At 43.7% G+C, this 17,022-nt stretch overlaps 1 protein-coding gene across 4 annotated transcripts in view; it reads right to left on the bottom strand.

Moving 5' to 3' along the window:
- mdga2a (MAM domain containing glycosylphosphatidylinositol anchor 2a) overlaps nucleotides 1–17,022 on the bottom strand; it is a 904,971-nt gene that overhangs the window by 439,337 nt on the left and 448,612 nt on the right. For all 4 annotated transcript variants that reach the window (XM_073039625.1, XM_073039626.1, XM_073039628.1 and 1 more), the window contains exons 7-8: nucleotides 10,236–10,565; nucleotides 261–566 (exon numbers count right to left, since the gene is read on the bottom strand). In XM_073039625.1, coding sequence (XP_072895726.1) covers nucleotides 261–566; nucleotides 10,236–10,565 — 636 coding nt within the window. The remainder of the gene's footprint in view (nucleotides 1–260; nucleotides 567–10,235; nucleotides 10,566–17,022) is intronic.

Raw genomic sequence — 17,022 nt, 5'->3', positions numbered from 1 at the left:
TTGAAACATTTGTATGCAGTGATTAAAACATTAATTTAGCAGGAAGGAATTACGATGTATCCTATTGTGAACCAAAGGTCCAAAATAGATGTTAATCTGATTGGCTGTATGCTTACCAGGAGCCAATTGTACTTTTAGTAGATAGAATAACTTAAGGGCAGTATTTTGACTCTAAAATTCTCTGATACAGTTATGGGAAAGAATCAATAATTATAAAAGTTCTTAAGGCTATTCCTCAAAGAGAAATCTGAATCACTTACATTGCACGATGAGCTGCACAGCTGCTTCACGTGGTTTCACGTTAAATCCATTGTACTGGCTCGTTTGGCATTTATATATTCCATTCATGTCCCTAGACACATTCACAATGCGCAATAATCCATCATAACTTTCCATCTGCATGGAGCCATCAGGCATTGGAAGTTCCTTCTCTTTCTCTTTATCATAGCGAGACCAGAGGATTATGGGCTTTGGCTTCCCAGAAACCAAGCACTGTAGTTCCAGTGTGTCAGCTTCACGAGCAACCATCAAAGACTTCTCTTTTGGGACAGATAGCGTTGGCGGAACTTGGAAACAGAAAGAAAGATAACATAGTTTCAATGAACGACTTGACATCCCTGTGCAGTAGTGTGAACAGTATACTGAAAATAGGTGAATTATTTGGAAAAGCACAAATTTCGCAACATCTTAGATGAGGAGATATGAGTTATGAGCAGGACAAGGTATGTGATCTGACTGTAACATCAGCCCTGCTTCCTACCACTGAGCCAATGATGAATCCAACCCACTATCTCACCTTGGATACCATGGGATCTAACCTTCCAGACTGTCCTGCCTTGAGAGACCTTATCAAACAGCTTGTTAAAGTCCAGATGCAGTAGACAAAATCCACTATCCTGCCCCATTTATCCTCTTGGTTACCTCCTTAAGCCAAGGTTGGACATCTTTTTGCATAGTAGGGGAATTAGGGGTTATGGGGAAAAGGCAGGTAGGGGGAGATGAGTACATAGTCAGATCAGGCATGATCTTATTGAATGGCGGAGCAGGCTCGATGGGCTGAATGGCCTACTCCTACTTCTTATGTTCTTATGTAAGAGATCTGTCTGACACAACTTCCCACACACAACCAGTCTCCAGTCTTTGGAACCATGCCTAGTGCCGGAAATGAAGCAAAAATCTCTGCAAGGGCCTCTGCAATTTTTTCTCTGGTTTCCCACAAAGTTCAAGAATGCACTAGGTCGAACTGTGGAGATTTATCCCATTAATGCACTTTAAGGCCTCCAACTCCTCCTCCCTGCTAAGGCAGCACCTCATTACCCCCATTACCTGAGCTTTCAATATTTTCTCTACAGTAAAAACTGAAGGGAAATTTTCATTAAAAATCTCACCCATTTCTTTCTTTTTCAAACTTTTTATTGAATTTTTCAAAAATGGATACATAACAGTCATACTAATACAAAGGGAGTGAGATTACATTGTTGATAATTAACATATGAGTGAAAACTATAGGTAACACCAATATAATAGACCTCCCACACCCTTAATATAAACAAGATACAAAAAAAATAAAAAGATGGAAAAAAAACCCAAATTGAAAAATCAAAAACCAAATAAACTAAACTAAACACAACTAAACCTAAACTAAAAAAAAAACTGGGCTATTCTATTACATCAAAAAAAATATTAGTGTCGTCAACTCCACTCCTCTTCTCAAATTAATGAATAATATAAAGGAATTGGAAAAGGTCAAATTACATTCTGTGAAAGTATTGAATAAAAGGTCTCCAAGTTTCTTCAAATTTAACTGAGAGATCAAAGGTACCACTCCTAATTTTTTCTAAACTTAAACAGGATATGGTTTGAGAAAACCATTGAGATGCAGTTGGAGGATTTATCTCTTTCCAATTCAATAAAATAGATCTTCTAGCCTTTAAAGTAGCAAATACAATCATCCGCCGAGCTGTAGAGGGTAGATCAATCATTGGTAAGCTAAAAATTGCAGCAATAGGGTGAGGTTGTGAATCAATGTGCAAAACTGTAGAGAATGTATCAAAAACAGCTTTCCAAAATTTTTCCAGAAGAGGGCAAGACCAAAACATATGAGTCAGAGAGGCTACCTCAGAGTGACATCTATCACAAATCGGATTTATATGTGAGTAAAAATGAGTTAATTTATCTTTAGAGATATAAGCCCTATGTGCCACTTTAAATTGAATCAACATATGTCTAGCAGAAATAGAAGAAAAATTGACTAATTGAAATTTTTTCCCATTTCTCTAAAGGTAAAGAAAGTCCACAATGGGTTAATCTTGAATGTAAGTCTGCACAAGGATTTTCATTGTCAGGACGAAGGGTCTCGGCCTGAAACGCCAACAGTGCTTCTCCTTATAGATGCTGCCTGGCCTGCTGTGTTCCACCAGCACTTTGCGTGTATTGGTTTTATTTTATCAAGTCCTATTATATCTAATTTTTTCCTTCAACCCTCTGTCATGGATCAAGCCTTTTTGGTTTGGAAAATGAAGGGTATAATATGTTTTCATGATTTATTTTTGGATAACTGTTTCATGTCTTTTGAACTGTTGTCTAATAAATATAATTTGCCCAGATCCCTTTTTTTTAGATACTTACAGATCAGAGATTTTTTTAAATACAATGTTACCTACTTTTCCAATTTCATATCCAACTGATATCATGGAAAAAATTTAGGCTTAAACCCTTATCAAAAGGGTTTAATAGCAATCATTTATGATATGATTAAGAATATACAGCCAGATATATCCAATAAAATTAAAAATGAATGAGAGAAGGAACTTCACCCATTTCTTTTGCCTCACCTTGCCTGCCTGATCCTTCTCATATCTTCTTTTTGCTCTTCTAACTTCATCTCATATTCTCAATATTTATTGGCTATTTACTTATTTATTATTATTATTTCTTCCTTTTTGCATTTGCACAGTTTGTTGTCTTTTGCACACTGATTGAACACCAAAGTTGATGCAGTCCTTCATTGATTCTATTATGCTTATTATTCTATTATGGATTTATTAAGTATGCCCACAAGAAAATGAATCTCAGGGTTGTGCATCGTGACATACGTGTACTTTGATGATAAGTTTACTTTGAACTTTGAGCTCTTCACTTAAGAGCACTCCTACATTTGTTGTAATTGTCAAGAGATTCATAATTTCCAATTGTGTATGCACAGAGTATGCTTCCCTATTTTTTCTTAACCAGATCCTCAATATCTCTCAACAATTAGGGTTTCCAAACCTTAAAAAGTCCAAACTTCAAAGTAAATTTATCCGATTTGCCCTTCACACTAACAAATACATACAGGCCCTGAACTCTTGACATAACAATCGCCACCCGCTCCATCCAGGCCAACTGATCCATCACCTAGTTTGCCAGTTCACTGTAGTCAGCACTGCTTTCAAGCCCTTACATAGATTTGAAACAATGGACTCATTCGTTTTTCCCTCCAGCTCAATGTAAAAATTTACATTATATCAAGTTGGAGGGCGAGAAGCATAGGTAGGTCCAAAATTTTTTTTAAAGTTGTTAAGTACTGTAGCAATGTGTTACACACAGCACTGAAATAACGACACGCAGTTGGTAAGTCATTTCGAGACTAATTTATTCAAACTTCGCGGTGCTGGCATTTAAATCCCTAGCGCCCACCCTCTCCGGACGGAAATGACGTCAGAGGTGCATTACCAAAGTCTCCTCCCGTGTGCTGACTTTTTGTGAGCCGGTTCGCCTATGCAGAAAGTGGGTCGCCACATAACCCTGCCCCCAGAACCGGCGATACACCCCCCAATGTCTACAGTCTGGATCAGCCTCTGTTTGGGAGGTCTGCCTCTGTGCTGCAGTGCCTGAACCTCGACTGGCTGCGCCAAGTCCACATGGGCTGGTTTGAGTCGGTCCACTGTGAAAACCTTGTCTCTTCCCCCAATGTCCAGAACGTATGTGGACCCGTTGTTGTTGATCACCTTGAATGGCCGCTCGTACGGCCACTGTAGCGGTACCCGGTGTCCGCCCCTTCGTACAAACACAAACTTACAGTTCTGCAGGTCTTTGGGTACATGGGTCGGGGTCCGTGCGTGCTGTGAAGTTGGTACAGGAGCCAGGTTGCCGAGCCTTTCGTGTAGCCTGTCCAGGACTGCAGCGGGTTCTTCCTCTTGCCCCCTTGGGGCTGGTGTGAACTCTCCCGGGATGGCCAGGGGCGCGCTGTACACCAACTCGGCCGACGAGGCGTGCAGATCCTCTTTGGGCGCTGTGCGAATTCCAAGCAGGACCCAGGGAAGCTCGTCCACCCAGTTAGGTCCTCTCAGGCGGGCCATGAGAGCCGACTTCAAGTTACGGTCAAGTGTTCCACCAGTCCGTTCAACTGTGGGTGGTAGGCAGTTGTGTGGTGTAGCTGCATTCCCAACAGGCTGGAGGTGAACTGGGCGCCTCTGTCGGAGGTAATGTGGGCTGGTACCCCGAAGCGTGCTACCCAGGTTGCGATCAGTGCTCGGGCGCAGGAATCAGCAGATGTGTCGGTGAGCGGGACCGCCTCTGGCCATCTCGTGAACCAGTCTACCATAGTTAGGAGGTACCGCGCTCCTTGGGACACTGGTAGGGGGCCCACGATATCCACATGAATGTGGTCGAACCTCCGGTGGGTGGGTTCGAACTGCTGCGGCAGGGCTTTGGTGTGCTGCTGCACCTTGTCTGTTTGGCACTACGCGCACGTTCTGGCCCATTCACTGACCTGCTTGCGAAGTCTGTGCCACGTGAACTTGCTGGAGACCAGCCGGATGGTTGTCCTGATAGATGGGTGCGCCAAACCGTGTATGGAGTCAAAAACTCACCGCCTCCAGGCTGCCGGGACGATGGGGCGAGGTTGGCCGGTAGCCAAGTCGCACAGGAGGGTCCTATCACCTGGGCCTATGAGAAAGTCCTGCAGCTGCAAACCCGAGACTGCAGTCCTGTAGCTGGGCATCTCATCATCTTCCTGCTGCGCCTCCGCCAATGCTGCATAGTCCACCCCCAGGGACAGGGCCTGGACAGCTGGTCTGGAGAGTGCGTCCGCCACGACGTTGTCCTTTCCCGAGACATGCTGGATGTCCATCGTGTACTTGGAGATGTAGGACAGATGTCGCTGCTGGCGAGCTGACCAGGGATCGGACACCTTCGTGGATGCGAAGGTCAACGGTTTGTGGTCCGTGAATGCGGCGAACAGCCTGCCTTCCAAGAAGTACCTGAAATGCCGGATTGCCAGATACAGTGCCAACAGCTCCCGGTCGAAGGCACTGTACTTGAGTTCGGGTGGTCGTAGGTGCTTGCTGAAGAATGCCAGGGGTTGCCAGCGCCCCTCGATGAGCTGCTCCAGCACCCCACCGACTGCTGTGTCGGATGCATCCACCGTGAGGGCGGTCGGAACGTCCATTCTGGGGTGCACCAGCATCGCGGCATCTGCCAAGGCTTCCTTGGCTTTAATGAAAGCGGCCGCGGCCTCCTCGTCCCAAGTAATGTCCTTGCCTTTACCCGACATCAGGGTGTACAAAGGGCGCATGATACGGGCTGCTGAGGGGAGGAAACGGTGGTAGAAGTTCACCATACCAATGAACTTTTGCAGGCCTTTGACCGTGTTGGGCCGAGCAAAGTGGCGGATCGTGCCTATCTTGGCGGGCAGAGGTGTTGCCCCATCTTTGGTAATCCTGTGGTCCGGGAAGTCGATGGTATCGAGACCGTACTGGCATTTGGCCGGGTTGATCGTGAGGCCGAAATCACTCAGGCGGGAGTAGAGCTGGTGGAGGTGGGACAGATGCTCCTGACGACAACTGCTGGCTATAAGGATGTCGTCCAAATAGATGAATGCAAAGTCCAGGTCACGTCCCACCACGTCCATTAGCCGCTGGAACGTCTGTGCGGCATTCTTCAGGCCAAATGGCATTCGGAGGAACTTGAGCAGGCTGAACGGGGTGATGAGTGCTGTTTTGGGGATGTCTTCAGGGTGCACCGGGATTTGATGGTATCCCCGGATGAGGTCTATTTTGGAAAAGATTCTTGCCCCGTGCAGGTTTGCTGCAAAGTCCTGTATGTGCGGCACGGGGTAGCGGTCTGGAGTGGTAGCCTCGTTCAGTCTGTGGTAGTCGCCGCATGGTCTCCAACCCCCGGCTGCTTTGGGCACCATGTGCAGGGGGGAGGCCCATGGGCTGTCGGACCTCCGTACGATCCCCAATTCCTCCATCCTCTTGAACTCCTCCTTCGCCAGGCGGAGCTTTTCCGGGGGGCAGCCTTTGTGTGCGGGTGTGGAGGGGTGGTCCCTGGGTTGGAATGTGGTGCTGTACCCCGTGTCTGGGCATGGCTGCCGTGAACTGTGGTGCCAGAATCGATGGAAAGTCCACCAGGATTCTGGTGAATTCGTTGTCCAACAGCGTGATGGAGTCCAGGTGTGGGGCTAGCAACTTGGCTTCACCCAGGGAGAATGTCTGGGAAGTCTCGGCATGTACCAGTCTTTTCCCTTGCAAGTCGACCAACAGGCTGTGAGCTCGCAAGAAGTCTGCCCCCAGGAGTGGTTGGGCCATGGCGGCCAGTGTGAAGTCCCACGTGAACCGGCTGGCGCCGAACTGCAGCTGCACTGTGCAGGTGCCGTAGGTCCTTATCGTGCTGCCGTTTGCAGCCCTCAGGGTGGGTCCTGGCTTCCTGTTGCGGGTGTCGTACCCCGTCGGGGGCAAGACGCTGATCTCTGCTCCGGTGTTGACCAAGAAGCGGCGTTTGGCTGAACCACACGCGTGGTCACAGCGTCCAGAAAGTCGGCAGTTTTGGCAAAACTGCGTGAACAGATGAAGAGTCGGTCATCTTTGGTCCAAATCCTGTTTGGACCGTCGGGGTCACCAATGTAGTGATGTGCTACACACAACGCTGAAATAACGACACGCAGTCGGTAAGTCGTTTCGAAACTAGTTTATTCAAACTTCGCGGTGCTGGCATTTAAATCCCTAGCGCCCGCCCTCTCCAGGCGGAAATGACATCAGAGGTGCATTACCAAAGTCTCCCCCCGCGCGCTGGCTATTTGTGAGCCGGTTCGCCTGCGCAGAAAGTGGGTTGCCACAGTACTTTCTTAAAAAACTTAGAAGTTCCTTGTTGTATTATTTCAACTTATTTATATAGCTTCCCAGCTGTATCCAATTTGATGTAATGTAGAACTCTTTCAGATTAGAAATGTTTGCATGATACAATGAATTGCTTTTAAAATTTAATTTGCCATCAGTCTTTCGAAAGGTATTTTTGTTAGTAAAAATAGAAGAGAATTCACAGGAAATAATTGATGTTCAAAAAGTTATTTAAAGTTTAAGACAAAGATCAAATTCTGTTTGAATACCGTATTTATTGTGAGGCCAAAAATGTTTTTAAAAAGCTGTTACTGCTGGAAATCTGAAGGTCAGTGACTGACTTTATCGAGATTCAGGCTTTTACCTACAAATAATGTGCTTTCACTCAGAATTTTCAATAAAGTTTGAGGAGCAGTGAGCTATTTAATTATAAAGTTGATCTCTTGCGCACCACTGTGTTTGAATACATTTGACATTTAGGCTGTCTAGGGAACCGTTTTGTCACTCTCTGTCGGATACAAAGAAAGAACGCACTTCTGCTTTGACTAATATGAACGAATGCTATTTTGACATGGTTGACTAAAACCTTTAGAATAATGGAACTCTGCCATCAAATATTATTACTCAGTCAGCTTTAGTCAAATGAGTAAACAGCATTGAATTAATGAAGTCTTGTTTGCATTACAGAATCTTCTTTTGCTCAATATTAGAGACTTGTCTTTTACAAATACTAAAGCTCTCTTCCTTCACTGCCAAATTAGAGTAAACTTTAAAGTACCCAAGGTCAAGAAATGAGTTACATGGGCAGCTTATTCAATATTCAGTGCACATTATGTTCCAAGAGGCAGCAAAACGTATCAGTTCTGATGGGATTGCTGTCTTTACTAAATGGAGAGTATGAAAAATCGGAGAGCAGGAGCTACAATGAAGGCTGGAGTTGGGGGAGAAATTCACTTGAGAAAAATAGCATAACGCTTTGATAGATTTTGATTAAATGGTCAATGGAAAAAGCTGATCAATGAGGGACCCTTGCTATTTATATAATATGTTGGAAATTTTCAGCAATAACGCTAAACGTACGGGTACAAAAGAATTGACAGACTCGTAACTAATGGATGTGAGACCATCTTCACAGTGACTGGGATCAAATGCAGAGACAGATTTCAGTGCGGATATTTTCTGTATAAATGTCACCTAGAGTAATGGAAAGAATACTTGCTCTCTTTAAAGCACTATTAATTACCAAAGTTAAACTAGATGAGCTGCGTTGATTTCATAGCTGTGGTTTCCTGGTGAGGAGGTCAAGGATCCAGTTGCAGAGGGAGGTAAAGAAGCCCAGGATTTGGAGCTTGTTGATTAGTACTGAGGGTATAATGCTGTGGAATGCTGAACTGTAATCAATAAACAGCAGTCTGATGCAGGTACTATAATTGTCTAGGTGATCTAAGGCCGAGTGGAGATCCAGTGAGATTGCATCCATTGTAGACCTATTGTTGTTGTTGCTAACCACGCCTTGTGGTGCATCAGACAGCAACCTTGCTGTTTCTTAAGCATTTTGTCAGTTTTTTTAAAAATCAGACAGAGTCGCTAGCTCAACAGTCAACCCAGCATAAATAGAAAGCGTACTAAGAGCCGGCCAGATTCGAACCCAGAACCACGCGCCTCGAAGTCCAGTGTGGATGCCACTACGCCTCCAGCCAGCATATAAATTTCATGTGGCAATTGGCAGATTACTGAGGCAGGAGTTTTATCCAGCCATGACTAAACTCACAAAACACTTTATAAATGTAGATGTGAGTGCAACTGGCCGATAGTCGTTGAGGCAGGTCACGCTGCTCTTCTTGGACACTGTTATGATTGTTGCCTTTTTGAAGCAAGTGAGAACCTCTAACTGTAGCACTCAGAGATTAAAGACATCCTTGATAACTCTCACACACTGGCCGGCACAGAAGTTCAGTGCCCTACCAGGTATACCATCAGGACCTGGCGCTTTGTGAGGGTTCATCCTGTTGAAAGATGTTCTGATGTTTGCCTGCGAGACAGAGATCACAGGGTTACCAAATGTTGCAGAGATTCACACAGGTGTAACTTTATTCTCCATTTCAAAGTGTGCATAAAAGTCGTTGAGCTTATCTGGGAGTGAAGTATCACAACCGTTCATGCTGTCAGATTTTGCTTTGTAGGAACCAATGGTCTGCAAACTCTGCCAGAGATAACTTGCATCCAATTCCATCTCTAATTTCAATTGAGATTGTTTTTCACTCTTAAAATAGTTTTCTGCAGGGCGTAATCGGATTTCTTTTATAGTTCGGGATCACTGGTCTTGAATGCCACAGATCCAGCCCTCAGCAGACTATGACTCTCCTGGTTCATCCACAGCTTTTGGTTTTTTGGTTTGGGTAACGCGTTATGTCTTTGAAGACACACACTCATTCACATGGGTCTTGATGAAGTCAGTGACAACTGTGGCGCATTCATTCATATCTGAAGATGAAACCCTGAATATTGTCCAGTCTGCTGACTCTAAGCAGCCCTGTAAACACTCCTCTGCCTCTCTTGACCATATCTTCTTCACCCTCACCACTAGTGCTGTGGTCTTTGGCCTCTGCCTGTATGCTGAGAGCAGGTGTACAGCCTGGTGATTGGACATTTCAAAGTGCAGGCGTTCGATGTCATAGAAAGTGTTCTTGACGGTGGTGTAACAGTGATCAAGTGTGTTGGCTTCTCTGGTTCCACAGATGATATGCTGATGGTAGTTGATCAGAGACTTATTTAAGCTGGGCTGGTTGCAATCTCTCCACTCTCACCTTAAACCTATGCCCCCTAACCCTGGAAAAAAAAAGGCTCTATCTATGCCCTTCATGATTTATACACCTTTATAAAATCACCCCTTATTCTTGTAAGCTCCAAGGAATTAAGTCCCAAACTGCTCTACCTCTCTTCATAACTCAATTCATTGCAACATTCTTGTCGATGTCCTCTATACTCTTTCAAGGTTAATGACATCTTTCCTATAGTAGAGCGATCAGAACTGAACACAATATTTCAAATGCCACCTCACTAACATCTTGTGCAAAAGCAACAATGAATTCCAGGATAAGCATGCTTATTTTCAAAATTTCCTCAAGTACTCACCTGTACTGCTAGATATATTGACATCAATGCTGATGTCAGGCACAACTTTGCTATTTAGCGAAGCTACACAAGTGTATGTCCCAAAATCGGTGAACCTCAAGTCAATAATGTCCAGACTAGTTGTGCCTGGTGAGACATCAGGATCCGTTGTGGAAATAACCATCCTTTCCGAGCTCCGAAGTGGACGTCCATTCTTGAACCACGAGAATGTCAACTCATCTGGGGGAATGGCCTCCACCTGACAGGAAATTTTAACCTCACGGCCAATCTGAATGTTATCATCATCGTGGTAAGGATCTGGGGTAATCCAGAAACGGCCCTTTTTCAAAGCTAGGATAAAGAACAAAGTTGATGTTCAATTTTTTTAAATGTATAAAACAAAGAATAAACAAATTGAATTTATTCCTCTGATGAGTACACTTTAATTTTTTAATGTGTGTGCATGACCTACAAATGTGTATTAAGGAAACAATTAGGCCACTTAGACCCATAGAAAGCTCCACCATGTAGTAAGAACATGACTTATCTGACTGCAACCTTAACTCTGCTTTTCTGTCTGTACAGAAAAATCTTACTCCTATTTGCTTATTACTCCTGGAACTATCACCTCTTTATGATTTTTTTGAGAGAGAACATTTTGCCTCATCCCTATCATAAATGGGCTATTCCTTATTTTCGTACAGCAACCCTCGGTTCTAGTTCATCTCAAAATAGGAAACATCCTTTCCACCAACTTCCCTCTGAAACTTTAAAGCATTGATCAAATTCCCTGCCACTCTTACACACTCTAGGGGATATAAGCCTAGTCTATCAAACCTTGCCTCATAAAACAACTTGTTCATTTCGTGTATCAGTTTAATAAACCTTCTCTGCATCAATTCCCTGCTTAAATAAGGAGACCAACAGTTGAGAGAGAACTCTATATGTGGTCTTAGTACCTCATATACCTGAAGCAGTACATTGCTTCTTTTCTGTTTTATTCCCCCAGCAATAAACTATGACATTGTTATTTTTTCTAATCATTTACAGCTCCTCTATACTAGCCTTTTGTGAATCATGCACTGGGACACCCAGATGCCTCTGCACTGTACACCTTCACAGTTCCTCACCATTTAGATAAAGTGCTCCTTTTTCATCTGTACTGCTAAGATGAACAATTTTATTTTTCTACATTTTACTCCACTTTGCCTACTCAGTTAACCCACCTACTGTATGTCCTTTAATGCACTGCTTATGTTCTGTTCACAGCTAACTTTCCTTCCTGTCTTTATGTCCACAGCAAATTTTCATTTATGCCATTTCTCTGCTTATTATAATCCAGGTCAATATGTTTTCTCCTACACAATGAGCTTTTGGTTTATTTGATAATCTTTGCTGCAGCATTTTATTAATCCTGTAAATCTTAGACCATACATTGGATATGCTTAGTCCATAACATATATCACCTCTTCAAAGAACCACATGTATTAATGTTCAACATAAGTCACCAGGTCACCACGAGACATCAGATGGATGTGCATTCTTAGTATCTTAGGAACCATCAGCATTTAATTTATTAAATGTAGCAACAATTTAATGTCTAATCCTCTCGGATTCAACTGCCAATGATCAGGAATATCTGTAGTGAAAATTTTAACGTAATCAGATAAGACATGGAACAAGAACATAATGTTGATCCTTGCTGTCTAGCCTCATCCAGGAAAAATGGCAACTGAGGCAATCACATCGATCTCTTTTGAAGAAGAACCTTAGCATTAGCACGAACTGCAGAATGGCCACCATAATAAACGGGTTATATTTACTGACAGAATAATCACACAGACTATTCACTTTAAGAGCAGTGCACTGTGAACCACATTAGAAATTGCAACATAAAAACAGTAAAAACAAACAGCAGAAATTTCACCAAACCCCTTTTAAGGCACTGAAGTACAAGTTATTCCTTTGAAATATGTAAAAAAAAAAGATTGCAGATGCTGGAAATAGGAAATAAAAACAAAATGTTGGAAACTCTCAGCAGGGCTGGCAGCAAATGTGAAAAGAGAGTTTCATCTCAAATATTACCAATGTTTATCTTTCAACAGATGCAAACACTAATGCTCAGGAATGAAAATGTCTACAAAATGTGGTGGATACAGCCAACCATCGCAGCAAAGCCAGCTTTACATTAGGCTTTCCATCACAGCAAAGCCCTCCCCGCTACTGAGCACATTTACAAGGAAGCAGAATCCATCATCCAGGCCATGCTCACTTCTCACTGCCACCATTGAGCAGGAGGTACACGAGCCTAAGGTCCCACACCACCAGGTTCAGAAACAGTTCTTACCCTATAAACATCGGGCTACTGAACCAGCTTGGATAATTTCACTCACCTCAACACTGTGAACTGACTCCACAACCTATAGTCTTAACTTCATCATCTCTGGAATTCATGTTCTCAGTATTATTTATTTACTTTCTAAATATTTACACTACTTGTCCTCTTTTGCACATTGGTTATTTGTCAGGTTTTGATTTATGTACCGTTTTTAATTTATCTATGGATTTTTGTTCTACTGTGAATGCCTGCAAGAAAATGAATCTCAAGATACTATATGGTAACATATATGAACCTTAAAATATGTACTTTCAAAGCTGATGAAGGGTCTTGGCACAAAATGTTGACTGTTTATTCATTTTTATAGATGCTCCCTAACCTGCTGAGTTCCTCCAGCAGTTTGTATGTGTTGCTCCGGATTCCCCGCATCGGCAGTATCTCTTGTGTATAATATGCATATACTTCCTTAGAAGTTTGCAAAAATTTGGCATGTCATCTAAAACTCTGACAGACTTCTGTAGATGTGTCGTGGAGAGGGACAGTTAATTGACTAGCCGCATCAGGGCCTGGCATGGAACCCTTGAATGGAAAGACCCACAAAAAGAAATGGGTACAGCTCAATCCATCATGGGTCAAGTCCTTGTGACCATTGAACACACCTACATGGAGTGCTGTTGCAGGAAAGCAGCATCCATCATCAAGGTCCCCCTCCATCCAAGTCATGTCTTCTTCTTGCTGCTGCCAACACAAAGGAGGTACAGGAGCCTCAGGGCCCACATCAGGTTCAGGAATCCCTCATCCATTAGGCTTTTGAACCAGAGGGGATAACTTCACTCATTCCAACATTGAACTGTTCCCACAACCAGGGGAACAACTTTGAGTCCACTTACCCCTTGCTTAATGGTATTGGTCCATGGCACTTTCGAGATCTCTTCATCTCAGGTTCCTAATATTTATTGCTTGCTTGCTTGTTTGTTTGTTTATTTATTTGCTTGTTTATTTACTTACTTACTTACTTCAGGCAGTTGGGTCTTGTTAACCAGGGTTGGCAGCTCACCTAGGAGAATGAGAACTCTGACCTGAAGCTTCCACTGCCTTACAGCTGTACCCACTCACCTGAGGAAATACCCAGAGCTGGAGTCCCTAAGGCAGCCCAACGGTGAACAGCAACTCCTGCGATGCTGCTGGTACCAAACTGTGTCAGTCACTGCTGTTCCTCGACTGCGTGGAGCGGAGGAACCTGCTGCATTGGCACAGCTTGTCCTCCATATTGTACTGCCCTGGCTTCCGCAGACAGTCAGGACACAACAACCATGGTTAATGGAGGGCCTATTACTATATATTTATTTCTCTGTTTGCTTGTTTACTTATTTATGTTTTATTTTTCTCTTTGTATTTACTGTGAATCGCAGAATCACAGGAAATGAATCTCAGGGTTGCATATGGTAACATATATGTACTTGGATAATAAATTTACTTTGACTTTGAAATGCTGCCTGACCAGTAGGTGTGTTTCCAACATTTTCTGTTTTCCATTAGCATAATATTGTAATTTTGTTTTTGAACATTCTTCAGCACAGGCCTCCTGCTATCCGAATGAGTCAATGATATCTGATTAATAACACAATACACATCCTTCCCTAAACTCAATGTTTCCTCATATTCTTGAAACATTCCAGCACACTAGCAGTGGACACTCTGATACAAAGAGACCGGCATCATTAGAAACAAGTAAACATTGAATCAATCCCATCATCAAAGCACATGAAATCTATCCCTCAGTATCCTCTCCAATAGCTTTCCAACCACACAGAAAGCTACCAGGCAAGTTGGGCTTACAGGAGTGAGATAGATCAGACGGCTGAGTGGTGTTGTATAAACATTCTTGCACTTAGCATCAGCAAGAAAAAAGTAATTGTTTATGGACTTCAGGAAGGGCAAATCAGGAGAACATACACCAATCTTCATAGTAGGGAGGGGTGTGGGGGTCAGCAGTGGAAGGGCTGAGAAGCAAGTTTGTACCGTCAACATATTGGAGGTTCTATTGTGGACCCAACACATTGATGCAATCACAAAGAAGGCACCCCAGGGACTCTACTTTGTTTGTTGTTTGAGGAGAATTAGAACGTCACCAAAGAATCTCAAAATATTTCTACAAATGTACAGTTGATAGTGTTTTGACTGGTTGCATCACCGCCTGGTATGGAGGCTCCAACCATGCAGGATGAAAGAGGCTGCTGAGGGTTATGGAGAGTTGTAGACTCAGCCAGCTCCTTCACAGGCACAACCCCCCCCCACCCACCACCATCATCAAGGACATCTTCAAAAGACTGTACCTCGAGAAGGCAGTGTCCATCAGTAAGGACCACCACATCTAGGACGTGCCCTCTTCTTGTTACAGCTACAGATGCTTGAAGAACCATCCACCCTCAGTGCAATGTCTTCTCCTTCACCATCAGGTTTCTGAATGGGCTATAAACCCATGAACACCATCTACTATTCTTCTATTGTACTATTAATTTATTTTTATAACATAATTGTTATGTATTACACTGTACTCCTGCTGCAAAATAACAAATTTCATGACACATGTCAGTGATTATAGATTTGATTCTGATTCCTATTCAGACTCTGACCACCAACGTGAGGTTTGGATCGTAGTATATAGAATACAGCACTGTTCTGTGTACAACATATGGCCAGGTCCCTTGGCCCATGCCAAATTATGCCAAACCAATTAGCAATCAATCGGCCAACTCAACTAATCCCTACACGTACAACAAGCTGAAGGAACTCAGCAGGTGGGGCAGCATCCGTGGAAACGAGCAGTCAACGTTTCGGGCCGAGACCCTTCGTCAGGAATGAAGAGGGAGGGGGCAAGGGCCCTATATAGAAGGTGGGGGGAGGGTGGGAAGGAGAAGGCTGGTAGGTGCCAGGTGAAAAACCAGTAAGAGGAAAGATCAACAGGTGGGGGAGGGGAAGCAGGGAGGGGATAGGTAGGAAAGGTGAAGAAGAAATGTAAGGGGAAAGCACTATGTGTAGTAGAAGGCAGAACCATGAGACAAGTGATAGGCAGCTGGAGGAAGAGGCAGAGCGAAACTGGGATGGGGGAAGGGAGAGGGAGGGAATAACCAGAAGCCGCCTCCCTCTTCAGTCCTGACGAAGGGTCTCGGCCCAAAACATTGACTGCTCATTTCCACAGATGCTGTCCGACCTGCTGAGTTCCTCCAGCTTGTTGTACATGTTGCTTTGACTACAACATCTGAAGTGCATTTTGTGTAAACTAATCCCTTCTGCCTATGCAATGTCAGCACCTTTCCATTTCCCTCACATTCATGTGCCTATCTGATATCTCTTAAAATTCTCTGATATACTTTCCGGCCTCCACCAGCATCCCAGGCAGTGCAGGGTTAGACACTTTAACTCTGGAAAAAGGTTCCTGTTTCTCTATCTATCTTTTCCTCAAAAAATCTTATAAAGTTCTATCAGGTCTCTCCGCAGCTCCAGAGAAAACAGCCCAAGTTGTACGAATACAAGAGTATTGAGGTTATGCTGCAGCTGTATAAAACTCTACTCAGGCCACAAGTGGGAGTGTTGAGCACAGTTCTGGTCACTCTCATTACAGGAAGACTGTGGAGGGGATGAGTACTGAAGACGTTTGGCAGGATGTTGCCTGGATTAGAGGGTACAAGTTACAAGGAAGATTGGAGAAACTTGGCTTGTTCTCTCTGGAGCATCAGAGGCTAATGGGAGACCTAATGGTCATTTTTATAGTTATGAGAGGCATAGTTAGTGCCAAAATCTTTTCCCCAGAGTGGAAGTTTCGAACACCAGAGGGCATCCTTTTAAAAATACAGAGGGGTGGTTAAAGGTGATGTGGTGGGGGGGGGGGGGGCAGTTGTTCTATTTTTACACAGAGTGGCAGGCACCTGCAATAGATTACAAGAAGTAGTAATGGATACAGACAGTTTGGTGGAGTTTAAGAGATTTTTAGATACACACATGAAGATGAAGAAGGATGGATACACATGAAACAAAGGAGGAGAACAAGTATAAATTAGTATCAAGACTGGCCCAACACTGCGGGACAAAATGGTTTATCCAGTGCTACAATGCTCAATGTTCCATGCTCTGTAACCAATGTAAATGCATGGCATCCGCAGACAGAGTGAATACAATGACTGGCAAAAAACTCTCATTAATGAAATAAATGGATAGGGAGGCAGAGAGCTAGAGGGGTACAGATAAGATATTCTATTGTGGGTGAGGGGGAGGGGTGCAGAGAGGGGGGCATTAGTGTAGTGCAATCACTCTAGTCAAGTAAGATGTTGTCCTAAGTGATTGTCCATTGGTGCGTCCACAGGTGAGTTTAGAGGCCAATCAGAGAACCACATCTTCTGGTGCAGTGAGGACACAAGTAAGTGGTGGCCATGTTTAGTGTTGAGTCATCTGGTGTTCATTCTTCCCTTT

The sequence above is a fragment of the Hemitrygon akajei genome, chromosome 3 (genome assembly GCF_048418815.1).
Source record: "Hemitrygon akajei chromosome 3, sHemAka1.3, whole genome shotgun sequence".
Lineage (NCBI taxonomy): Eukaryota > Metazoa > Chordata > Chondrichthyes > Myliobatiformes > Dasyatidae > Hemitrygon > Hemitrygon akajei.
This window is presented reverse-complemented; position numbering and strand designations above follow the sequence as displayed.